Raw genomic sequence first — 23291 nt, forward strand, 5'->3', positions numbered from 1 at the left:
TCAAGGTGCATCTGTGTTGTAGCGTGTCTCAGTGCTCCATTTTTACTGAGGAATGATGTTCCATTGCATGTTATACCGCATTTCACATACTTATTCATAAGTTGATGGACAACTGGGTTGTTTCCACCTTTTGGCTATTATGAATAATGCTGCTATGAACATTTGTGTACAAGTTTTTATGCAGACATGTGTTTTCATGTCTCTTGGGAATACACCTAATAGTGGAATTGCCGAGTCACGTGGCAGCTCTATGTCTAACCTTTCAAGAAACCCCTAATCTGCCTTCTGAAGTGGCTGCACCATTTTACATTCCTACCAACAAAGTATGAGGGTTCCAACTTCCATACATCCTTCCCAACACTCTCTATTTTCAGTTTTTTTAAATATTGTTATAAGCATCCTGGTGGGTGTGAAGTGGTATCTTGTTGTGGTTTTGATTTGTATTTCCCTGATGGCCAATGAGATTGAGCATCTTTCCATTTGCTTATTGGTCATTTGTATAAATTATCTTTGGAGAAATGTCTATTCAACTTTGGCCCATTTTTTAATTGGGTTGTTTGCTTTTTTCTTGTTCAGTTATAAGAGCTCTTTATATATATTCTATATACAAAGCCCTTATTAGATATACGGATTACAAATATTTCTCCTATTCTGTGGTTTGTCTTTTCTTGATGGTGTTCTTTGCAGCACAAAAGTTTTAACTTTGATGAAGTCCAATTTATCCACTTTTTCTTTTGTTCTTAGTGCTTTTGGTGTCATTTCTAAGAAATCATTGGCTAATCCAAGGTCATGAAGAGCTGACTTTTAGGATTAGCTTGTCAATTTCTGCAAAGAAGTCAAATGGAATTTTGACGAGGATTGTGTTCATCACTTTACTTTAATAACACTTAAAAATGCAAATGCTAAATTAAATTTCACAATAAAAATGTATAAAAATAAAAGAATTAAATTTCACAATAAAAATGTCTTAAAAATGAATATGCTAGTTCATATTTATGCATGGAATTTCACCTGAACAGTAAGGTAGGTCCCAAGTTTTCATATTAAACAATTTAAAAGGACATGCTTATTTTGGACCTCACAAAGGGTTTCAATTTGTTTAAAGACTTTTTATTTTTCTTTCCAACAGATGTTACAGCTTATTAATCATAAAAATCATCAAAATCATCAGTGGATGTGTTATGGTTTTTAGGACGTAAAGCAGCTTCAATTTCTGAGTTACTGTCGTCAGACTCACCCCAGAAGGCTGCAAGACAAAACCAGACAGCTGTTTAACATCTTTGCACTCTGATGAGTTCAGTTTAAGAGTTTAGGGAAGAGCTCAGCAGGACTGATCAACTTGAACACTGGCCTGCACAAGGCCTGCCAGGGATTCCACATGACGTACCTGACCAGGCCACCTGGGTTGCCTGCCAGCACTGTACACCCACACACTTCACAATGCCTTCCACGCATTGTTTTGGGAAATACTTTGCTGAATACTTCCTTTTCAGGTCTGCTGTACCCAGCTCTTTACTGGAGGATGGGGGATTTAAAATCACGGGCCACATGGAAACAAGGTTACCTGGGGTGTTTTATCAGGCCCTGTCACCACCTCACCTCAGCCTCTCCTTCAATTTTATCTCCCTTGATTCTTTACAAGAGCAGAGAGGAGAAGGGAAAGGCACAGTGAGGGAATAAGTGATGATATCTACCCTGACACAGGACTTGGGCACATGTTGCTTATTTGGGAGGTGACCGCAGGAACCATGGGGAGGGCTGTGGGGAGAGGTGTGTAAGCAGGTGCAGGCAGTGGACACCTGGGGCTCAATCCTGCTGGGGACCCTCTGAGACAGTGTGTGGAACACACCTCAATGGCCCCACCCCCACCTCTTGTTGGCTGAGGATTGTTTGGGGCATCAGCTCCTTGGCACTCCAGGCTGCCCAGCGAGGGCTGGGCATGCACCAGTGGCCAGAGAAAGCCCCGAGCAGAGCTATGCAGCCATTTGATGTAGGGGCTGCAGGCATGGGCTTCATGAACTGTGGCCTCCAGGGTGGTTGGACAGGATGTGGTGGGGGCACCAGTAGCATCTGCCACCGTGACCATCTTCCATGACTACTAATGTCTGTATAGCACAATCATGGGCTGACTTCATTGTAAACCCATTAGTTCTTGCACCAACTTGGTAAGGCAAGTCTTAATATCCACTTTACTGAATAAACTGAGGCTTAGAGAGGATAAGTGGCCACAACCACAGTGTTAGTGGGTGGTCAAGCCAGGAAACTCTTCTCCCCCAGGTCATCTGACTCAAACCCATGCTCTCAATTACAACCCACTGGGGATGGAGTTTAAGGAGACAGGAGTAGAGAGGGCCCAAGCTCAGCCAGGGATATGCCACAGATAGGGAAGGAGGGATAGATTCCTCCCATGAGCTGGACCTGGAAGGATGAATAGGAGTTCACTGGGCTGAGGAGAAGGGAAAGGAAATTTACACAGAAGGAACAGCATGGGCAAAGGCACAGAGGCACGAGTGCGCTGTATCTGGAGAAAGCTGATTGTGGCTAGACCCAAAGAGGGCACTTGGGAGGAACTGAGCTGGAAAAGTGGGGATGGGGTCAGACCATAGATAAAGCTTAGATTCATCCTGCAGGTCGTGGGGAGGAATCAGCAATTCTGAAGTAGGAAGGAAAGAAGGTTAAGTCAGGTTTGGGATCCTGCTGGCCAGGTAGAGGACAGTGAGGAGTCAGGAAGGGGCTGATGTGAGGAAGCCAGTTCGAGTCTTCTGCAAGAGCCATGTTCATCAGGAGCAATAGGTATTTGGGGGGAACTGGCAGTGAGAATGGGGAGAGAGGCAAGAAGCATCTTCTAAGAGGAATATGCCGGTTTTGGTAATCAATTAGACATGCAGGATCTGCAACTTCATCCTTACAAATTAAAATGCTATGCAGTGTGGCCCACCACACACGTGCGCAGGTCCCAGATCTTTGCTACTGCAGAATGAGGTCGGAGGTTGTGAGAAGCAGAAAGCAGACCCCCTCAGAGAAGAAATCACCCCTGAATAGGGTTGCAAGAACTAGGCCATTAATCACAAACCCACTTCCCATTCCTTCACTATGGGCACAGAAAACAAATACACGTCACGTCTTTTGGTTAAAATACAAAATGAAAATCTGGTTTCTGTTTATTTCTCTTACCTTTAATCTTTAAATTAGCAGTTAGTTTCCTTTTGTTTTCATGTCTGTAAAACAAAGAAATAGCCTAAGTGTTACGGGGAAAAAAAGGCACTCAGACTAATATTTTCGCAACATATCCAGTGGAGTAGGAAGTACGTGCTAGTAGTCACTGAAAGGCCAGACACTTTTCATTGACTCCCACTGTTTCAAAAGCAAAAGGCAAGTGGCAAGCATCAGGACTAGCTAGCATCAAAGGACTTGCTGACACAAGAATCGGGAAGTCCCTATCGTGACGGTGGCCCCTGCCCCATTCACCCAGCAGACCCTGCGGAGACCTCGTTGGGACTCTACCACCGGGTCCCCAGCTGCCCAGAACTCATGGTGTCCTCAGCTCGTTCTGCTTCTCTGCAGACTGCATGTCCCCGGTTGTTGCCAGCAAATGGCACTATAGGGCAGGGAGGCAGAGGCCTGATTCCCAGTTAGGGATCCTCTGGAAAACATTAATGTATAAAGAGAAGCTAGACATGAGCTCTCTGAAGTAGGAAGTTCAAGATGTTTGAATACAAGGACAGGCTGGCTAGGAACTTAAAATATTTCTCACAGTCAAGCCATTGATACCAACACCAACCGTTTAGCAAAGGAGTTCCAAACAAACTCTCAATTTTCTTAATTAAAAATATTAACAGGAGGGAGAGAAAAAAGACAAGCATCATGGGCACCTGTGTTGAGGTTTCTGTGCACCAAATACATAAAATGCTAATGTCTACGGCATCTGGGACCCAGCAACGTCTTCACTAAAGCCAAGAAACAAGAAAGCGGTCTCTGGTAGATACGATTTCTCAGTGTGTCTTTTCAGGTTTTGCAATTTTAATTAATTTGAAAATTACTTCTGAAAACATCATTAGAATTTATTATACTTAAATTCTTTAAGGTTTATGCTGTATGGTCAAAGGAGATATTAAAAAAGAAACTCTCTGTATATAGCGCAACATTTTGATTTGTTTGTGGTTTTGCCAAAGCATTAGCTTGCAGTCATGTTTACAGATTATTTCATTAAAACAGAGTCCACGCTTTGAGATGAAGAATGCCTAAAAAAAGACACCCCCTACCCTCCACCACATGTGCTGTGACAGCTTTTCAACTCGGTGTGAGTAACCCCATGAACTTATCTTTTCCTTCCCTATTCCCCTAATTTGGTTAACCTATGGCTTAAAAATCTGCCATTTGCTAGAGTTGTCATAATTTACATTTTATTTTAAGCTTTTTTTTCCCAGTAAAATAAGCTTAAGATATCATTTTCTTGGTTCAATATCTGTCACAGCTCCTTTTAAACTCAGGTCCTGTTTATTTGCTGTGGTGGAGTAGAGAGTGGTCCACGGACATTTCACCACCAAGAGGGGAGGGTCCCTGGGATCGCATGAGAGAGTCCAGCACCAGATGACAGTCACAGAAGCTGCCAGTGAGGTGGACATGAACATCGGCCCACCGGAAACTATCTTACAAGTGCATACACACACACACACATGCACATGTGCACTCACAAAACAAACACAATCATGAGTTGGGTCTGTAAGAAAGGGTTAAGTTTAGCTTTCACATAAAGGCAACGTGGAGCAGGAAAAATGGAAACTAGACAAGACTGGCTCAAACAGGCTCCGAAGTTAAAGGGAAGGAGAGGGCTCCTGACGTAAGCCCAGAGTTGGCGCTAGCTATAATCAAAGGCAGGAACTCTCGGCGGAAAATTTAAACTGGATGAGCTCTCTCAGATAGGCTGTACCCTCTGGAGCATCCAGCCAATGGAGAAACAGGGGAGGGACTTGCATGTTAGGCATAGGATATAAATATTGCTGTGTGCCTGCCACGTTTTTGGTTGTGTGCCTGTTCTTGAAAGATCGTGAATAAATTCTTTTCTCCTCCACAATCGTGTGAGCGTTTGTTACAGCGTTCTTTCCAACAGGTCTGCTAGTCACCCTCCTCTTGTTACATGGGACACAGATCTGTGTTGGAGGAGAGAGGTGATCATAAAAATGCTGGGCCAAGAGAGGCCAACTTGCCAGCTGTGGTCCAAATAAGCAGAGCCACAGAATTTGGGGAGTAGGCACGATCCATGCTGGCTGGGATAAGTGGGAGTGTGGAGGTGGGTGATGGGGGTGGCTGCAGAAACCCTGAGAACTCTGCTTTGAAACACGGAGAGGATTTCACAGGCTGGAACTGAGGAGCAGGATGTGGAGGGATGTGACAGTGGGAGACCTAGATGTGACCAGAGGCACGGAGGCAGGTGAGTTCTGGACACGTCCCCATGCCTGGGTCACTCCTCTGAGCTCCAAAATCATGCCCAAAGCCCAGCGGACAGTTCCACTTGGCTGCCTCAAAGGCACCCCACAGTCAACCTGACCACCCACCACCAAACTCACGAACCGCTGCCTCCCACCAAAAGGCAAATGGCACTCTAGTCCCTCCCAGTCCCTGTCTCATTCCTCTCCCCTCCACCACCCAGTCAGCCAGCACCTGGGTCATGGTAGGTTTACCTCCCAACACCTCCCCGTGTCCTCTACTTTTACATATGCACTGTCACCACTCTGGTCAACAAAACCAGCATCTCTTGCCTCCTAATGAGTGACCCCACGTCCATCTTGCCCCTGCTACGATCTAGTTTCCATGTGGCAGCAAGAGTGAGCTTTTCAAAACATAAACCTGATCATTCCACTTCCTTGCTTAAAAATTTTCGATGCCTTCTCATTGCTTTTGGCACAAAAACCTAAATCCTGAACAGGACCTACAAGGTGGATTCCCCCCCCCCACCCTGGGTGGGCCCTCCTGCAGTAGCCCACCTTCCCCATTTCCTATCCCTGCCCCTCCCCTCACTCAGTCCTTATCAAAGTTGTCACACCTGTTTCAGCTCACCTGGGTAACCCACTGCTCAGCACTTAGTGCTCAATGAATATGTGTGGAATGGATGGACAAACCTCACGAAACAGGGCCTTGCTTAAAGGCACTCAATCAATAGTCAATGAGGGATTATTTGATTTACATATTTCTACTAAACATGTGGCTTTAGAATCAAGCTGTTCAACTTCTGACTTCCCTACTGGCAAAGAAAAAAAAGAAAAAAAACACCAAAAAGAAAAAGCCAAAGGAGGAGATTAAAAAAAAAAAAAAAAAAAAAAACAAAATCATAAATGATGCTGCAAACATTTTCATATGAAAACCACCTATGCAAGCGTTTGGCAGTCACACAACTTGTCAAGAGCAAGCCAGGCGGCGACGCTGAGTCCACTGTGGAGGTGACCTTCCGGGCTGCACCGGGCATGCTAGGCAAGAGCGAATTCCTGAGCCACATCTCCATGAGGCCACTTGAACTTGCTTCTGTTTGTCCTGTGGTTGCACAGCGTGCCTTTGAGAACATTTAAGCCACAGGAGTCAGTAAACATCCCACTGAAATGTGAATTAATTGTGTAATGGGTTCTTAATTGTCTGTTTACTAGTTTTCTTAAAGAAATGTGAGCTAAATGCAGGCAGTTCACCCACTGAGAAAGTGTTTCCTGCCCATCGCCTAACCCTTCCACATCTCAGGGTCAATTATTTTTCCCTTTGGAAACCATCTCTGAAACTCAAATGAAAGTCCATGTGACATTGCAATTCAAAACTGATTTTTATTACACACAATTCATCAGGTCACCATTTCTTTCTCTAGGTTAAACTAATGTGTAAAGAAAGCTAAGGCATAGCCAGAGATGGCGTGAAGACTTTTCTTGGAGAGCTGGATGTAACCAGCAAACTTGTTTAGCTGTTCTCATAAATGAGAGAAAAATAAAAACAAATACTCTTTTGAAAGTATAAGACAAGAAGAAGTTAAAGTTATAGGTCTATGGAATATGGCGACCATACTCTGTCAAATGTGTGTGAAATCTATGAGAGTGTGAAAATAACATTTCTATCTTGTAAAGCAGGGGTTGGCAAACTTTTTCTGTAAAGAATTAGCCAGTAAATATTTTAGATTTTTGTGGGTCAGATGGTTTCTGTCCCAACCATGCAACTCCGCCATCATAGTACAAAAGCAGCCGTGGACAATATGGAAACTGATGGACGTGGCTATACTCCAATTAAGCCTTTTTTTAATGGATACCTTAATTTGAAGTTCATATAACTTTCATATGTGATGAAACATTATTCTTGTTTGGATTTTTTCCTGACCACCTAAAAATGTAAAAACCATCCTTCACTCGTGAGTCTACAAACACGAGCAGTGGCTGGATTTGGCCTGTGTGCCACCCTGTTGTAAAGGCACGATGTGCTTGCAGCAAACCAAAGGGTTTGTCCCCTGCCTCGTCTTTTCCAGGTAACTCTTTGAACCCAAGTAGCAGACTTGGTATTTCTTTCCTCAAAGTTTACGATTAGACAGGACGTCCTACTTCAAACTAAATCATTTTCAGGGAAGATATCACAGACAACTGATTGAGTAAATTACATGCAGCCATTCTGCTGCTCTTATGACAATGAGACAATGATCTCTGCAGAATCTCCAGTTATATTTGGTAGGATTTTTCCTAACTATACCGTGAATTACCATGTACCCACCATGGAGAAGCTCAATTGTTAACACACTGGCTTTATCACATTTCTTCTCTCTGTCCACCAAGATACCTTATTTTTAGAGGCATGTTGGTAACTGTCTATAAGTTCTCCTGCTATTGATAAATCAGATTAAGATAATTCTTATCAAAGTCACTTCTGTTCTCATCTTTGTTAAACTTAAGACATGTTAAGGTTGGCCAAGCAGCATGTACATAATCATGATGTCACAGCAGAGCAACAACAACAGTAAATACTAGGAACGCCAACTAACTGTCCACTTTATATGAGCAAAAGGCCAATGCAGCCATAAATGGCCTCTTGTGAACTTTGCTTAGGTAGCAATTGCCGAATTTTGTTAATCAAGAGGGCATGGAACATTCATGAAGAACTCTTTATAAACAACAAAAAGCCAGGTAAGTACAAAACTAGGTGGGAAGGACTACTGCAAGTATTAAGTTTTGCTTTGTGAAGCCAGCAAATAGAGACAAAAATGAGACTCGGAAGACCTATAGCTAAGAAACCCATTATTAAATGATAGCAGAGAATCTATGGATTATCAATACAGTGCCTTCACTGAAAGGGTGGTAGAGCCCAGGGATGTTGAGGGATGTGTCCTAAGACACACAGGGCAGGCAGGTGGTGGAGCAGGGTGGGAGGAGATGCGTCTCCCGACACACTAACTTCTGAAATGCACATGCTGCAAATACCTGTCTCCACAGGGCCTTCTGAGAAGCGGTATATAGCGCAGGGGCAGGGAGAACCCAGGGTGAGAAGAATCAGGTCCCTAACGTAGCGTTTGCCTGGCTGGCCATGTGAGTTGGAGAAGAGATGGCTTTTAGAAGCTGAGACAGTATCAGTTTAGTGGGCAGACAGACCCTACTCCCAATGCCCAACTCTGCTCACTGGGTGGCCCTGGGCACATTTCCTCCCTTTATGAGCATCAGTTTTCTTGTCTGTAGGGTGGGGAGAGTACTGCCTTCCTTGAAGTGTTCTGAGGTGTCCAGAGATCATCTTGAGCGAGAGCCTGTACACAGCAGGCCTTTGGGGAGTGGTGGTGCTGCACTATCATCACATTTGGAGGGCAGCCTGAGAGCAGACACGGAACGGGTGATGAGAACTCAGGCAAAGGGGCCAAGGAACAGTGAGGTCTAGGGACAGACTGAGAGAAAACAGGCCTGGGATGCATGATGTGTCTTCCTCAAGGGGCAGCAGAGTCTGATGGGATGAGAGCACTCAGATCAGGGAAGAAACAGGGAAACAGGCTTAGCCAGGCTTCCCATGAGCGGGTGGTCAGAGCATCCAGTCTGAAGTGGCCCATTCATCCACACTCACATTCGTTCACTCACTCACTCACTCACTCAGCAAATAATATACAGGCAACACCATGAGTCAGACTTGGTGGTGGGGCTGCAGCAGCAACCAAGACAGACTGGATCTGCCCAGGAGGCACCCACATGCCAGTGGGGGACACAGACACCAAAATGGTAATGGTTACGTAAGGCATGCCAAAAAGTGCAACTGCAGGGTGGGCTGAGAACCGATCATAGTGGAATTGGGGGGATGACATCCAGACCCTCAACACGCAAGGGCCTGCACTCCCTCATCAAGTTCAGGGCCAGTAGCCAGAAACCCTTTCATTGACAGACAGGACAGCAGTCAGGAAAGGACCCCAATAAGACACTTTATAAAGTACTCACCCAGAGGCCTGCTTCCTGAAAACTGGGAATGCAGAGCGCATGAGCAGAGAGGACAGAATCTAAAATCTACTGTGAGACTCTCCCTTTGACCACATGCCAGAGTCTCCTCACCACAATGCACACAAACATGTGAGTAACTAAAGAAATGCACAATGCCTTGCAGCTCAGGTACAAAATGGCACGGAAAGGTGAGGACACCTGTGCAACTGACTTTTGTAAAGAAAAATGCTTGAGCGAATGGTGGGACTATATAAAGATGCTCACGCACTCAGCAAGTTCAACAATTATTTAGCACTGGTGATTAAGACACTGCCTCCCTTCCCAACCCCAGTGAGGAGCTAACGTGGGGTAGGAGACCCCTGTGAATGGCTTTCACCCCTGGGCTACAGATGAGGATGGAAGTAGCCTCAGGGGCCACAAAAGGGGCATCTTGTATAGCCAGATCCTCCACTTAGGACACTTCTAGGAGAGGGTGAGGAGTTAAGCCTTGAAAATCAGGTAGGAGCCAGCTGGCTGAAGGAGTGGGGCAGGAGCACGCCCAGAAGAGAAAAGAGAGGGAAGAAAAGTCAGGGGACATGAAACAGCATGTTGCATCTGGGAATGCCAAGCAGCTGGTGCTGCCCAGAGGGCTGAGGGAGCACAGGTTTGTGGGGGTGACGGCTGGCAGTGGGCACAGAGTGCGGGCCGTGGCCCACTCCAGGGCAGCCCTGGAGGATTTGCAGCAGCAGAGGTGAAGCAGTGGTCCTGGGTGGAGGTCAATTTGGAAAGACCAGACCTAGGGGATGTCTTTCCTGTTAGTAATACACTGACTCTCAACCTCATGAGCAAAATAATTTTTTTGAAAGAAAATATAGTCACAGCTCCGTATCAAACATATCCAAGTTGAGACTCTGAGGCCGCGTCAGTCGAATTGGCAAGGACCCTGAGGGTAGGGTCATGCCACAAGCTCAATCTAGGACTCCCGGCGACAAGTGTACTTCCAGGCCCAGGGCCGTACAATAAGCCCGAAAATAACTAACTTGTGAAAAGCTGTGGTCTCTAGAATCTGAATTCTATAATTTTTAATGATTTTGACTGCCAGTGGAAAGAAGTATTAAAATTCCTCAAACAGCACCTTCAACTAGAATTTTCCTCAAAACGGACATATGTGTCTGAGAAATAAAAGACAAGAAAATAATACAAAAAGAAAAAAAAAAACCCAATGAGTGTGCCAACAAATCTCTGAAAACACTAATTTTAATTTTTAAAGGCAAACCAGGCTGAAACGGTTTTAATTTGACAAAGTTTGAGCGCCCCCTGATGGTCAAGCAGGGACGCTACAAGCAGATGCCATTTTTAACTGCCTGGGATCAATTTGTTCAAATAATCAAGTAATTGTTCTTCCCTGCTCTGTAGAGAAAAAAATTAAGTATGTAGCTTTATGATAAGAAACATGTGGATTATTTAGAAAGCTGCTGATTCAGGAGCATTTAAGGGGAATGCAGATTTTGCTAAGCTAGAGACGGAGAAGACCTAAAAGGACTTCTGGGAACAATTCATTTTTATTTTACCGTACTGTTAATTTCTTATGATCTTTCTATTATTCTGGGGGAGAGTGGCACAGCAACCAGACTGGAAGACGCGATGTCACCATCTCCACCAGAACATCGGCTGCAGGCTGGAGCCCCCCGCTGGCCACTCTCGTAGCTGCAGGGCTGGCAGGGAATACCACCCACGGAGGGCGGGGGGCTGCCAGGGGGCCGGGGCTCGGTGACTTCTGCTACCTTTCCCTGGGCAAATTATGTTGCAAGCATACATTCTTTCCTCTTGGTAAAATGTTATCTCCATCCAACTAGTGAGCCGACATAACATGGCAAAAGCTGTTAAAATACACTCTCCATTGAACAAATGGATCCGGGAGAGTGAAAACCGCTTCCTGGGGAAGGTAAAGCGAGACAATGTTTGCAGAGAGAGGAAGCTCTGGCATGCACCCCCGAACAAAAGGGAACAAGTGGTCTTTACTCTGAGAACAGCTTCCTATTAGAACTCACTCCTTCGTACATTATGCCTTTCATCCCCACTCAACCACAAAATGATTTTGCTGAAGCAAATACAATGGTAGAAAAAGATTTACACTGAAAGAATCTTTAATAATAAACTGTTGCCGATCTGCCTACTTGCCCTTGATTTATAATACAATAAACATCGGATTCTATTACGGCTCATGCACTGAATCCGTTGCTCTGAAAAACAGAATATGAAAGCACGCAGACCCCACCACCATCACAATGAAATGAGCATGTATAAATGTGCTAAGAGTATCTCTTTGCATCTTTTATAGTTTGTGTGTATTAATCTGTAACGCTTATTAAGAAAGTCATTGCTATGCAAAGCAGCACCCAATCCCTTTCTCTGGCTTTTCAACAGAGTGCACTGTTTAGCCAATAGGACGGACCCTCTGGCCCTCATTCTGCATTCATCACAGGCAACATTTGCACAATGTATCTCTCAAAGGCGGCTGAAAAGAAGGCCTTAATACTCATGTAAACAACTGCAAACCAATTACTTAATGAATCAGGCCCACACATAATGAGGTGCAGACAAAGAGCTATAAATGCATTTTTGCGCCCAAGCCACTGCTTTAAAGTAAAATCCCTCAGCTGTAGTTTGGGCTTAACTAGCACATCATAATTACTGTCTCTAGGACATCAGAGGAAGCCATTTTTTTATTTTTTATTTTTTTATTTTTTTAGGTCCAGCGGGGTCTTTTTTTGAGGTTGCTCATCAGCTCACTGACAAAGTAGAGCAAAGAAGAATTTTTAAAAGTGCTACAGCAGCAGTGCACTGTTATGTTTATTCTCAAGTACTGGGTTTCGAGACCACTTGTAAAAGCAATAAAGCACAAGGAGTGACTGCAGTAAGTGGCTTCCTTAAATGTAAGCCTCTAAGAAATTTCAGTGAATCCAGGCACAAACAGCAAAATCACAGCTCTCCAAAGCCCAGGGTGGCGAACGAACACCACCAAACCCAGCCCAAGAACCAAACCCAAAAAACACTACCCCAGACCGTCTCGCTCAATGTCCAGACCTGTTCTTATCACTGAATTATTCTCAAGCACCTAGAACCCAGGGTTTCATGAAGACCTTTTTTTTTTTTCCCCAAAGAGGCATTGAAATTACTTGTGTTTTATTTAGGAAATTAATTTCATGAAGAAACAACAGTGGTAACAAAAGGCCCCTTCCTTAAATTGAAGGGGAAAAAAATGTTTCATTCTAGGTAGTGAAATACACAGTTGAAATCACCAGGCTGAGAAAATGTTCTGTAAGATCCAATTGCTTTCTGAATGTATTTTAAAATTGCCTGAAGAACATGCATAAAGAAAAAGTTAAGAAGAATTGGGCTTATTAATGTCTCTAAAATATAATAGAAACGGAACACTCCTAACAATCTTAGGGATGAACTAGGCCAAATGATAACACTAAACCTTATAGGATTTACTGTCTTTAAAAATTTCTTTTAGAAGACCTAGGAATTGAATTTGATTGAATATAATCATAAAAATATAATACTTTAAAACTCTTCCTGTCTTATAATTCATTACCTCCCACTTCCTTTAATAATATGGATGAAAACCCAGCCATTAAAGATAATTTCTGATAATTAAATGAGTACTTTCCTAAAATTGAAGTTGTTCGGTTTCTAAAAAGCAAGAATTTAGTTTAAAAAATCAATCCCACTTTAATGTATTTCCAGGTCTTAAAAATATTCTCATGTTTCTACAAAATATAAATGAAAATAGGATTTTTTTTTTTTTTTTAACAATACTACACTTTTGGATCAAATCATTTTATCTTATGGGACATTATTTGTGATGTTAGAAATGTTTCTGTTTTAAAATTTCATCCAATTTAAGCACTTAATCCAAATGTAACAAAGTCATCTTAAGGACATTTTTCTAATGAGAAATGCTATTACAAAAGGAAACTTGCTGTGGCGTTTAGACAATATTTAGACCAAAGCAAAAAGGCAGTTATTTCATCAGACAATTGCTTGTATTTCCATAAACTCCTTCTAAGGGATATGATGCTACTGCATGATTAGTACTTAATACTGATGACAAATTCAATACACAGCTCACTTGTCATTGCTCAAAAAACTTACAAAAAGTGCTACAGTTTAACAAATGCAAGAAGATAAATTTTGTTCTTTAGGGAAAAGCAGCACATTTCTTCAATGTGTTGGCTCTAAAAACAAGGATGGATTAGAAAAAGGAAAGAATTATCTAGCCTAAATCCTCGGTTAAAAAAAAAAAAAGAATAAAAAAATGAATATCCCTCAATTGCTAGTTTATATATCATCCGTTTCAGGAAGAAGAAACATGCCACTTTATTTCTTTTAAGGCCTGATGGTTTCTCTCTGCCCTTATCCTGACAACTTCCATTGTGTGGTCTCTAAGCAGTCCTGCTGTGAGCAGCTGTAGACGCTAATTTGTGGTTCACTGAGGTGTCAATTGAGTCTTAAACCAAGGAAACCACAGCTGCAAAACAATACTTGGCTCTGGTGCAAATATTTTCAAAGGTAGACCAAAGTTTCAACTGTTATTTTAGATAAACAAAAACCCAAACCATAGTCCTCCATCAAGTCACACAGCAAAATAACATGTAGCCAGAGTTTAATTCAGTGCAAAGTGACACTTCTCATCTTTGTTGCTGCCATTCAGAAAAGCTTTCACGACTTTACCTTGACAAAGGACTTCCTTCCCTAGATGAAAAACTCCCTTCCGACGTGATTTTGTTAGTTGTCTTTGTCTTGAACGCACCTTGGCCAATATCCAAACCTGCGATAAGCACAGACATGGAGAGTGAGCCCAAGATGCCACACAGCAATGAGACACAGGGAAGGAAGATGTGGTCTCACAGTAACTTTGGTCAAACAGAGGAAGATGCTATTCAAGCCACAGAAGGCAAAGGAGCTTCTGAGGCAAGGAGTGAGATGTCGGTAGAATACTGAAAGGAACTGGGGTGTACTGTGATACTGAAACAGAAGCCACGAAAAGTGGCTTACCCAAAGATCTCTACTGTAAATACCCCATGGGTCATCACACTGGTATGGCACACTGGCAGTGACAGATCACCAGGATAACAGGTTCCCAGAGCCAGATGACGGAAATAATTGACACCTGGATAACAGTTACCCACCTCACCCACCCTTAAGCCCCTCTGCCAAATCCCCTATTTTTCCATAATGCAGAGGAGACTGAATCCCCATGGAATCCCATCAAGACCACTCTTTAACCAGTCTGGAAAGGTCGGTGAGGCAGATACACAACACGCCTCTTTCCCTGGAGCTGGGGGGCAGCAGAGTGTCCCCAGAATGCTCTTAGCCTGCAGGGGAATCCCTGACCTCTGCTTCCTCAGCATCTTCAGCCTTGGTCATTTCCGCCACAATTTTGGTTCTTAACTGGCAGTTGCCTGAGATCACAAATAAAGAGTGCATGGCTATCTTTGCAAAAGGCATTTGCTGAATTTCTAACTCATCTGCTTGCCAGCATGTAACCTCTGCAGCAAAATGATTCTCTTAACTGTGTCTGTATTCAGCTCTAAAAGGGTCTCCATGAGTTTATCAGGACAAGGTCTTTACAGACGTGAAAACGAAGGCACAAGGTTTAAGTGGCCTTCCTTAGCATCAGGTCCAGAGACCCAGACCTAAGACATTGGATGCAGAAAGTAACTGAAAAATGCACTTCAATAGTTGGATTCGGGGGTGGGCTTCTGAGTTCAGAGCACACATCCCCAACAATATGCCTGGGATAGTGCTGTGAAGTTTAGCCTGGGGTATGTGCTACCATTTCCCTCTGCTCTCCCAGCCTGTTTTCTGCTTCTCCTGGGGGCTCAGAAGTCCCTGAGAGCAGAGAGAGAGTGGGGGTGAAAAAGCAATGTGTGCCCAGGTACAAGGCAATATCTAACTGCAGTGACAGCCAGCACTATCAGAAGCACTTCTATGATCCTAATGCAGGAAAATACGAATCTTGCAAAGCACACAGAGTGATTTTTTAAATTAAATTCAGTTTTATTGAGATATATTCACATACTATACAATCATCCATGGTGTACAATCAACTATTCATATTACCATCCTATAGGTGTATTCATCACCCCAATCTATTTTTGAACATTCTCCTTACACCAGAAAGAATAAAAAATAAAAGTAAAAAAGAACACCCAAATCATCCCCCACCACCCTATTTCTCATTTAGTTTTTGTCCCCATTTTTCTACTCATCCATCCATACACTGGTTAAGGGAGTGGGATCCACAAGGTTTTCACAATCACACTGTCACCCCTTGTAATCCACATTGCTATACAATCATCTTTAAGAGTCAAGCCTATTGGACTGGATTTTGATAGTTTCATGTATTTACTTCCAGCTATTCTAATACATTAAAACCTAAAAAGGGTTATCTATATAGTGATTAAGAATGTCCACCAGAGTGACCCCTTGACTCCATTTGAAATCTCTCAGCTAGTGAAACTTTATTTTGTTTCATTTCACATCCCCTTTTTGGTCAAGAAGATGTCCACACAGTGATTTTGAGTGTGGAGTGAGGGAACTGAATCTAGGGGGGTGCTTGATTACATAATCTCTAAATAGTCACTTCACTTATGAATAGATCAATCGGCAAACACATTAATTATTAGCATATTAATAGTATCATACTTTCTGATGCACATCCAAGAGAATACAACTTATGTCAAATTTACTTATCCCTGAACCTGTCCAATTAACTATGCAATATCTTCTTACCAGAACTAGATTTGTGGAGTTGCCTTCCAAACTACATGTGCCTACTAACCAGCTGCAATGCTCTAGGCACAGCATTACTCTCTTGGGACCTCATGTGTAAAATGAAGGGGTTCAATAAATATTTTCTAAGTTCCCTCTAGATTCTAATTCCGTGACTCAAATGTGAAGGTGATGAAATGCAAACAGTTAAGGTTTCACCAGTGTAATGTCTTTCCAAAGAGATGACAACGTCCATTAGGGCAGAGGGCCTGTTCTATGCCTCAACAAACTACAATGTCTTACATTTGCGGAGTTCAAGTTAACAACCACCACCTCAAGGGCCAACTCCTGGGGCTTCGATTTCCAGGCACTCACTGGGTACTTAACCCACAGTAGCTCACAGAATCCTCAGAACAACCCAAATAGCTGGATTTTGTAGAAACTAACTCTAACACCAATATTATCTGGGAAACAGCTCTCCAAAAGCAGGCAGCTAAGTCCGATGCACTGTAAGTATGTCCCTTTAATAAACGTCTATCTGAAGAAGACATCTTTGAGACTATTGGGAAATCTGAATACAGACTGGGCATTATGTGATATTTAGAAATCACTCTTAATTCTGATAGAAATTATGGCATGGTGGTTATATAAAAACATGAAAGTCATTAAAAATGTATTTAATCCATTTACTTCAAAAAGGGGGTTGAGTTGATTTATCTTAAAAAAAAAAACAAAAAAACCAGGTGTAACAGAATGAAAACTATGGAAAATAAAAAAATACAGTAATAAAATATTAAAAAACAAGGAAAGTTACAATTGAAATAAAGATTCTAGATTGAAAGAACTACATTTAAGCTTAAAATTTAGCTTTTTGGGGATTGATAGTCTTTTCACTTAAAGAATTCAAAACCCTCCAACATTCCAGTAAGGGAAGGAGGCCCAGCATGGTGCTCCCCATTTGGTGACTAAGAAACTGGGGGATGGGGAGAGGAGTTTGGGGTGTCTCCTGTGGCACCGAATGATAAGCTGCTATGGCAGCATGCCAGGCGGCCTCGAGGGGCTTGTATGGGCTGCCCGTCCTGCCTGGTGCCAGCAGACATCCAGGGGAGGCTCTTTCACACCCTGGTGTGTGAGTTAAGTGTGAGTTAATGCTCCCTCACTCAAACAGGGGCAGCTCCTTACAAAGCAAGCTCTAGAGAATGACCACTGGCCCGATGACCTGGGCCGCCTCTGCCCTTGCTTACCTGACAACTGGGATGCAGGAACATCTGTCTTTTGAAACCTGTCTTCGGTTTGATTTGTACTGTCCTGAAAGGCAGACTGCTTCAGCAACTGGTAGGCTTTTGTTTCTGCAGAGGAAAAAAAAGCATAGAAATTCTGAATTGTCTACTGCCAGAGAGAAGTTTCTTAAACTCTTCTTCTACTAGATTAACACTTTTCAAATGCATGCAGATTATTATTTTTTGAACTGTCAAATGTTAGAAATTGTGAAAACAAACAAAAAACAATTCAGTTGAACCCAGGCTTCAAGACTCAAAGACAAGTTGTACAAGTTCATGTGAGGTAGCCCAATTCTAGCCATTATCTCAAGTGGGTCTGCGGATAGGTTCAACATCACAAGGACTCCTGCCCTTGCAGAAGCAACTACAGAAATGAATCAGAAGAGGCAGCACCGATGCTGGAAATCTTGATCAGGTCACTCTGGACTGCTCCACGCTGGGACTCCTGTAGTGCTCGCATGTGCGGGCGGGGGCTCTGGGAGAGGGCTGGGTGAGTGGTGGAAGGTTTATGAAGAGTAGTGGCAGCAAAATGAACTTAGAATCTCCCAGCTGAGAAAACCTAAGCAAGGCTAGTGGTGGGGAGGAGAGAGAGAGTCTGCAGGGAGCAGAGCCAGGTGCCCAGAGGAATCGGCAGCAGCCTGAACCTGGCTCTGTTTCACAGTGCGTCCTTGGCCATGCAGGGCTTCCAGGAATGTCTGCTGTAAGCTGAATTGGGAAAGACTGTTGGGAAAAACAAGAGATAAAAAGTGCAAAAAGGGCCCAAGTTTCGAGGGCACTTGGATGAAACAGAGGACAGAGAATTAGAGCTCCAGCACAGACTTACTCCAACAGCTTCATGGGCTGCCCATGGCCCTCCAGGACCTACCATCCACATCTTCCACTCAGCTACAAAAGGATTCCTGCAGTCAGCTCAGGGGCTGGCAAATGGATTCATTCCTGCTTTTTGTTGGCTCAATTTAAGGACTTAACCATGAGTCCTTTATTACTGGATTAAAACTAACATCACACCAAAGAATAAAAATATAACTTATCTTGCCCTACTGAGAATCACTAAGATAAAAATGAGTACTTAAAATAAGCATCATAATTTGGAATATAATTAAAATATGTATAGATCAGGGACTCTTACTTTGGAAGATAACAGATCCTAAGGCAAGAGTTTTGTGTTGTTTTTTTTAAATGATTGCTGGATTGTGAAATCAGTTTGGTGGGATGGAACTAGTATTTTGAAAAATTTCGTAAAGAAAATATCAGATGCGGTGCACGCAGCAGGAGAAAGTATTGTTTTGTGTAACTTGTATACCAAGTACTGGACTGGGGAATCAAAAGTGTTTCCCACTATCCTAGGGTGGCTCCAATAGGATGGCATCATAGCACTCTCCAAATAACCTTAATGCCCATATTAATCAGATTTTCTTTATTCCAATGTTATCTGTTGTGTGGCAATTTCAGGAAGGGGAAGATGTTGATAAAATCAAAGACAGTTCTGAATTCTAAAAAGGTAAGAGATTAAGATGCCCTGTTATGCTTTTATTTTATAAAGATCAACCAAAAAGTCTTTCAGCTTTTAGGATACAAGTCCAGATCTTAATGACCATATGCTACTTCTACGTTCAATTAAATTTATTTGGTCAAGGAAAAGATAGCAAAGACAGAAAATTTTCTTAAAAAGGGGTAGGGGTGGGGGACAGCCCACTTCTTGATCAACAGACTCCTGGAGTAAGGGTTTTCAATTCTTCTGTTGTTTTAAGGTAAATCATTTGACTGCAATGAGCCAGCTCTCCTGCTTCTCAGAAACCAGAAAAAACATGCAGCATTTACTTTCAGGAGAGGATTTCTGTGAGAAATATCAAATTAGTAGTTGTGGGGTAATTCCAGAGTTGGGGGGATTAAGTATTCCACAAGACAGTACTGATATTATTACCTGCAGGAGTCTAGCAAGGGAAGAAATTACCAATGTGAAGCGGATTCACTCTTAGAAGCAAGGGACCATTTTAATCCTCTGTAAAAGACAGGCTAGTTCCCTGTTCAATACTCTACACTTTGGTTTCCTTCCCTTCACTCTGGAAGGACTTAGAATCCGGAATTGGGCTGTGTGCATGCCACAAGGCTGCCTTTGGCCGTATGAAGATTATAGACGGAGAAGACTCATGTCTTCTGTCCCCTTCAACCAGAGCCAAGTCCCCTCCCAACCATGGCTCCTCACTGGTGTTTGACCCCTCAGCCACTGTGGCCTTTTCCAAACATAGAGCCCCAGAAGCCCACCTGGATGGATTTTTAGGTGGGCAGCAGCTGCCCTAACCAGAGTAACAAAGGGCTGGCAAAATCAAGCTGAGGACTGCTAGGCACATCGCCTTCCCCGAGCCCCACCTGTGCTTCCTCCAATGGCTTGCAGCAAAGTGAAGCTTAAAAGGTAAAAGGGTTAAGTACATCCCCCTGGAGGAACAACCTAGGCAGGCCAAGAGACAGCAAACCGACCACGGGGTTGGAAGAGGCAGTGCATGCTGCTAACAGTGGTCTGTATCAGGGATCAGAATGCACCGCAACTGGGGCCATTCTCCCATGGTATGTATCACTCCTTATTTACCTTATTCTAGTCCAAGGGCTACATAAAACAACATACAGAGGGCTGGGAGGTGGTCCAAACAGGAGAAACAAAATCAGTAAAGTTTGGTTAAAATAATTAGGAAAAATTAGAGGATACACAGCTTGCACAGAAACAAGGCTGAAGAAGGGAATGTGTGGTTCCAGGATACAGACACTGAAAATAAAGACCAGCCAGGTTGGCAACTGTGAATGCAGAAACACTCTGGGGCTAAGCAGGTCCCACAAATAAGTGACTCCAGCTAGGTGGAGCCAGTGGAAGGGTGAGCCTGTAGCAGGCTGGAGAACACGTGTCCAGTCTTTATGGGACACCTGTTCCTTGACTACAGCCTATTGCCACTAGGTGGAATGTTTTTTTTGTTGTTGTTGTTAAATACAACACTGCACAGGCCAAACAGAATATACCTGCAACAGCAAAACTAGGTGGTGGTGGGTGTTTTTCTTCTGTGTTTACTAAAAGTGGCAAAAGAACACTTAAACAAGGGAGTAAAAGCAACACATCTAGAGGTTCAAGTTAGCCTGATATAAAGCAAAGTAGGGGCAAGATTCGTATCAGTCCAAGATGGAAAGAGTTGTCTTCTCAATTGTGAGTAAACCATAGTCTGAAAACTTGAGGACCAGGCTGTCCCTTAAGGCTTCACTTTGTAGCCTGTGACTTAATACTCTGAACTCCTGAGAAACGCTTCCTCCCATCAGTAATGCCAAACTCTCAGAAGATAATCAGATAAAACTGACATTTCTAAAGAATAACAATGTTTTCAATTGGAATGTTCTGATACATGCAGAAACAAATATGCAAGCATGCTCAAGCTTTCAGTTCTAGATTTTTCCGTCACTATATACTCAAATCTAAGTCAAGACTTAAGTTTAAAAAGTGGAAAATATTGCCATATACAACATAAAGCAAGGCACGGGGTCTCATCTCACACAATATCCAACTCCAAGGGGTTAAAATCTATCCCCGCCTATTAAATCCTGACTGATGACACGAGATGAATATATTTTTCCCTACTTTGTTACATAAGCAGCTAAATCATCTATTTTCCTGCAAAGTAGTGAAGGCTCACTGAGAGTGTTTTTTTCTTTTTTGATATACATTTTGGGTCTAGAAATTGGAAGAAGCTGGAGAAAAAAAGTGAAAACATGCTGAATAAAGGGAGGTAGAAGAGAGAGACGATGGTGAGGGGAGGAGAAGGAGAGAGCTTCAACTTCTTATCCTTTATTCTCTTTTATATGCAAATGTACACCTGCCAAAATACTTCTAAACCTACAAATAAAAAAGAAAAAGAAAATATCTGATGAACAAGTGCTTTTAACAACCCATTACAAGAGCCAGATGAACGCGGGGGTTCAGCAGGCCTCTCAGGGGCGGCTCAGAGGCAGAGGGTCTGTCCCCTGCTTTCTCAGAAATCCGGACTGAAAACAGAAGAGTTGAGCCCGGAAAGGGAATAACAAAGGGAGATGCAAACAATCCTATCACTACAGCTAAAAAAACGACCTTGAACTGACACAGAACTGGGAGTCTTCAGCCAAGGAAGGATAAGCACTATTCTCATAGGAAATATGTAGACATTTTAAAAATTAAATAAATTTGAGAAATATTTTCTCAGCAGTGAGTTTCCCTCAGTGCCATTACTTTTCATGTATTTCTACACCCATACAGTTTTTTTTTCCCACACTGCACAGGATGCACAGCTGATTCAGCAGACTCAGTCATTTTTGCGTAACAAAATAAAAATGATGGGGCATATTTCTTAAGCTAATTTGAAAGATAAATGTTGTCACTTCAAACCAAGAAATAATTTGTCCAGTAATCTGCTTACCTAAAAACGAGAAAATATTGGGATATGGACTCATTCATAATTCTGAAAATGCAGAAAACTGATGTGTTTAGGAATTTTTTTAAGGCCATGAGTCTAAGTGAATGTGAGATGCAGAGGTCTGGATCCACAATAAGAATCACTTCTATGTCCAAAAAACTACTTTACCAGTCATCCTGGGTCTGTACATTTATTGCCAACATTCTCACCCAGAGGGCAGAGACTGAGCAGAAAAACTCCTAATTTGCATGAGTTGCCTGGGGCTGTCTCAGGAAACAGGTATTTATATCACATGCTTAATTTCTTTGGAGCAGTCCAACAATTAAACTGAAAATAAATCCAAGGCTTGCAACAAGTTCCTAAATGGAACTGAAACTGTTTCGTCTGCCTCTCAATTGTGGGGGATGGATTTTCAACTGGCAAAGATCTGGAAACTTTAATGTGTCAAAGTTTTAGTAATCTTAATCAGGTATTTTACTGGTATAGTTAATCAGTTTTTTAAGAAAGGAATTTTTAGCAATTTGTACTCAGTGACATAAAATGAGAAGAATCAGAAATAATGACAGTAATAGTGATAACAGTAATATTATCATTCATCTATGGTAGGGCCAGGAATAATCACTGTATAATGTGAACTGAAGGCTAGAAACTCCCCAAGTTCATACCCATCCAGAACCTCTGAATATGACCTTATTTGGAAATAGGGTCTTTGCAGATGCAATCAGTTTAGGATCTCGAGGTGAAATCACCCTGGATTTAGGATGGGCCCTAACTCCAATGACTGGTGTTGAGGAGAGGACAGAGACCCAGACGAGGCCCCGGGAAGTCGGAGGCCTCTGCCATAAGCCACGGAACACCTGGAACCACCAGGAACTGGACAAGGCAAGGGCGGATTCTGCCCTAGAGTCTTCGGGGGGAGCACAGTCCTTCTGGCACCTGATCTTGGACTTCTGGCCTCTAGAGCAGTGAGAACACGAATTTCTGTTGCAGTCTTTTCTCCCAGGATAAATCCGGTCCCCACTGACAACCTGACCATTGTGTGCTTCCAGCCCTTTTCCAACTTGATGTAAAACTGAAGCAATAACGTTTAGGGAAGCACTGCCCAGAACCCCAAGTGGCCCCCTCAAAATCCATGCTAACCTCTCGGAAAGCTTCTAAATGTATGTACCTTAATCTGACCTTGAATATTCCAGCTGGCCAAAGAATATCAATGAGGAACGGCACAGTCAGGCAACCACTTTCAACACAGCTTGACCAAGAGAATTGGTGTCAAAAGAATGAGAGGCTGAATGGACATTCTCAGAGGCTTAATCCTCTTGAGATAAAAGCTGAGAGCCCTTTTCACATGGCGCTTAAGGAGATGAGCTTTGCCAGGATGGGCACGTGGGGTGGGAAAAGTG

At 42.9% G+C, this 23291-nt stretch overlaps 1 protein-coding gene across 4 annotated transcripts in view; it reads right to left on the minus strand.

Annotated features, from left to right (window-relative positions):
• Positions 1 to 1088: 1088 nt before the first annotated feature.
• KIZ (kizuna centrosomal protein) overlaps positions 1089 to 23291 on the minus strand; it is a 108993-nt gene continuing 86790 nt past the window's right edge. For 3 of the 4 annotated variants that reach the window (XM_037811478.1, XM_037811477.1, XM_037811476.1), the window contains 4 exons: positions 17432 to 17536; positions 14145 to 14241; positions 3175 to 3218; positions 1089 to 1246 (listed from right to left, as the gene is read on the minus strand). In XM_037811478.1, the coding sequence (XP_037667406.1) occupies positions 1143 to 1246; positions 3175 to 3218; positions 14145 to 14241; positions 17432 to 17536 (350 nt within the window). In that variant the 3' untranslated portion in view covers positions 1089 to 1142. Of the gene's footprint in view, positions 1247 to 3174; positions 3219 to 14144; positions 14242 to 17431; positions 17537 to 23291 lie in introns of those variants that run through there. The other variant, XR_005213057.1, reaches the window with a different exon arrangement.

The sequence above is a fragment of the Choloepus didactylus genome, chromosome 19 (assembly GCF_015220235.1).
Source record: "Choloepus didactylus isolate mChoDid1 chromosome 19, mChoDid1.pri, whole genome shotgun sequence".
Lineage (NCBI taxonomy): Eukaryota > Metazoa > Chordata > Mammalia > Pilosa > Megalonychidae > Choloepus > Choloepus didactylus.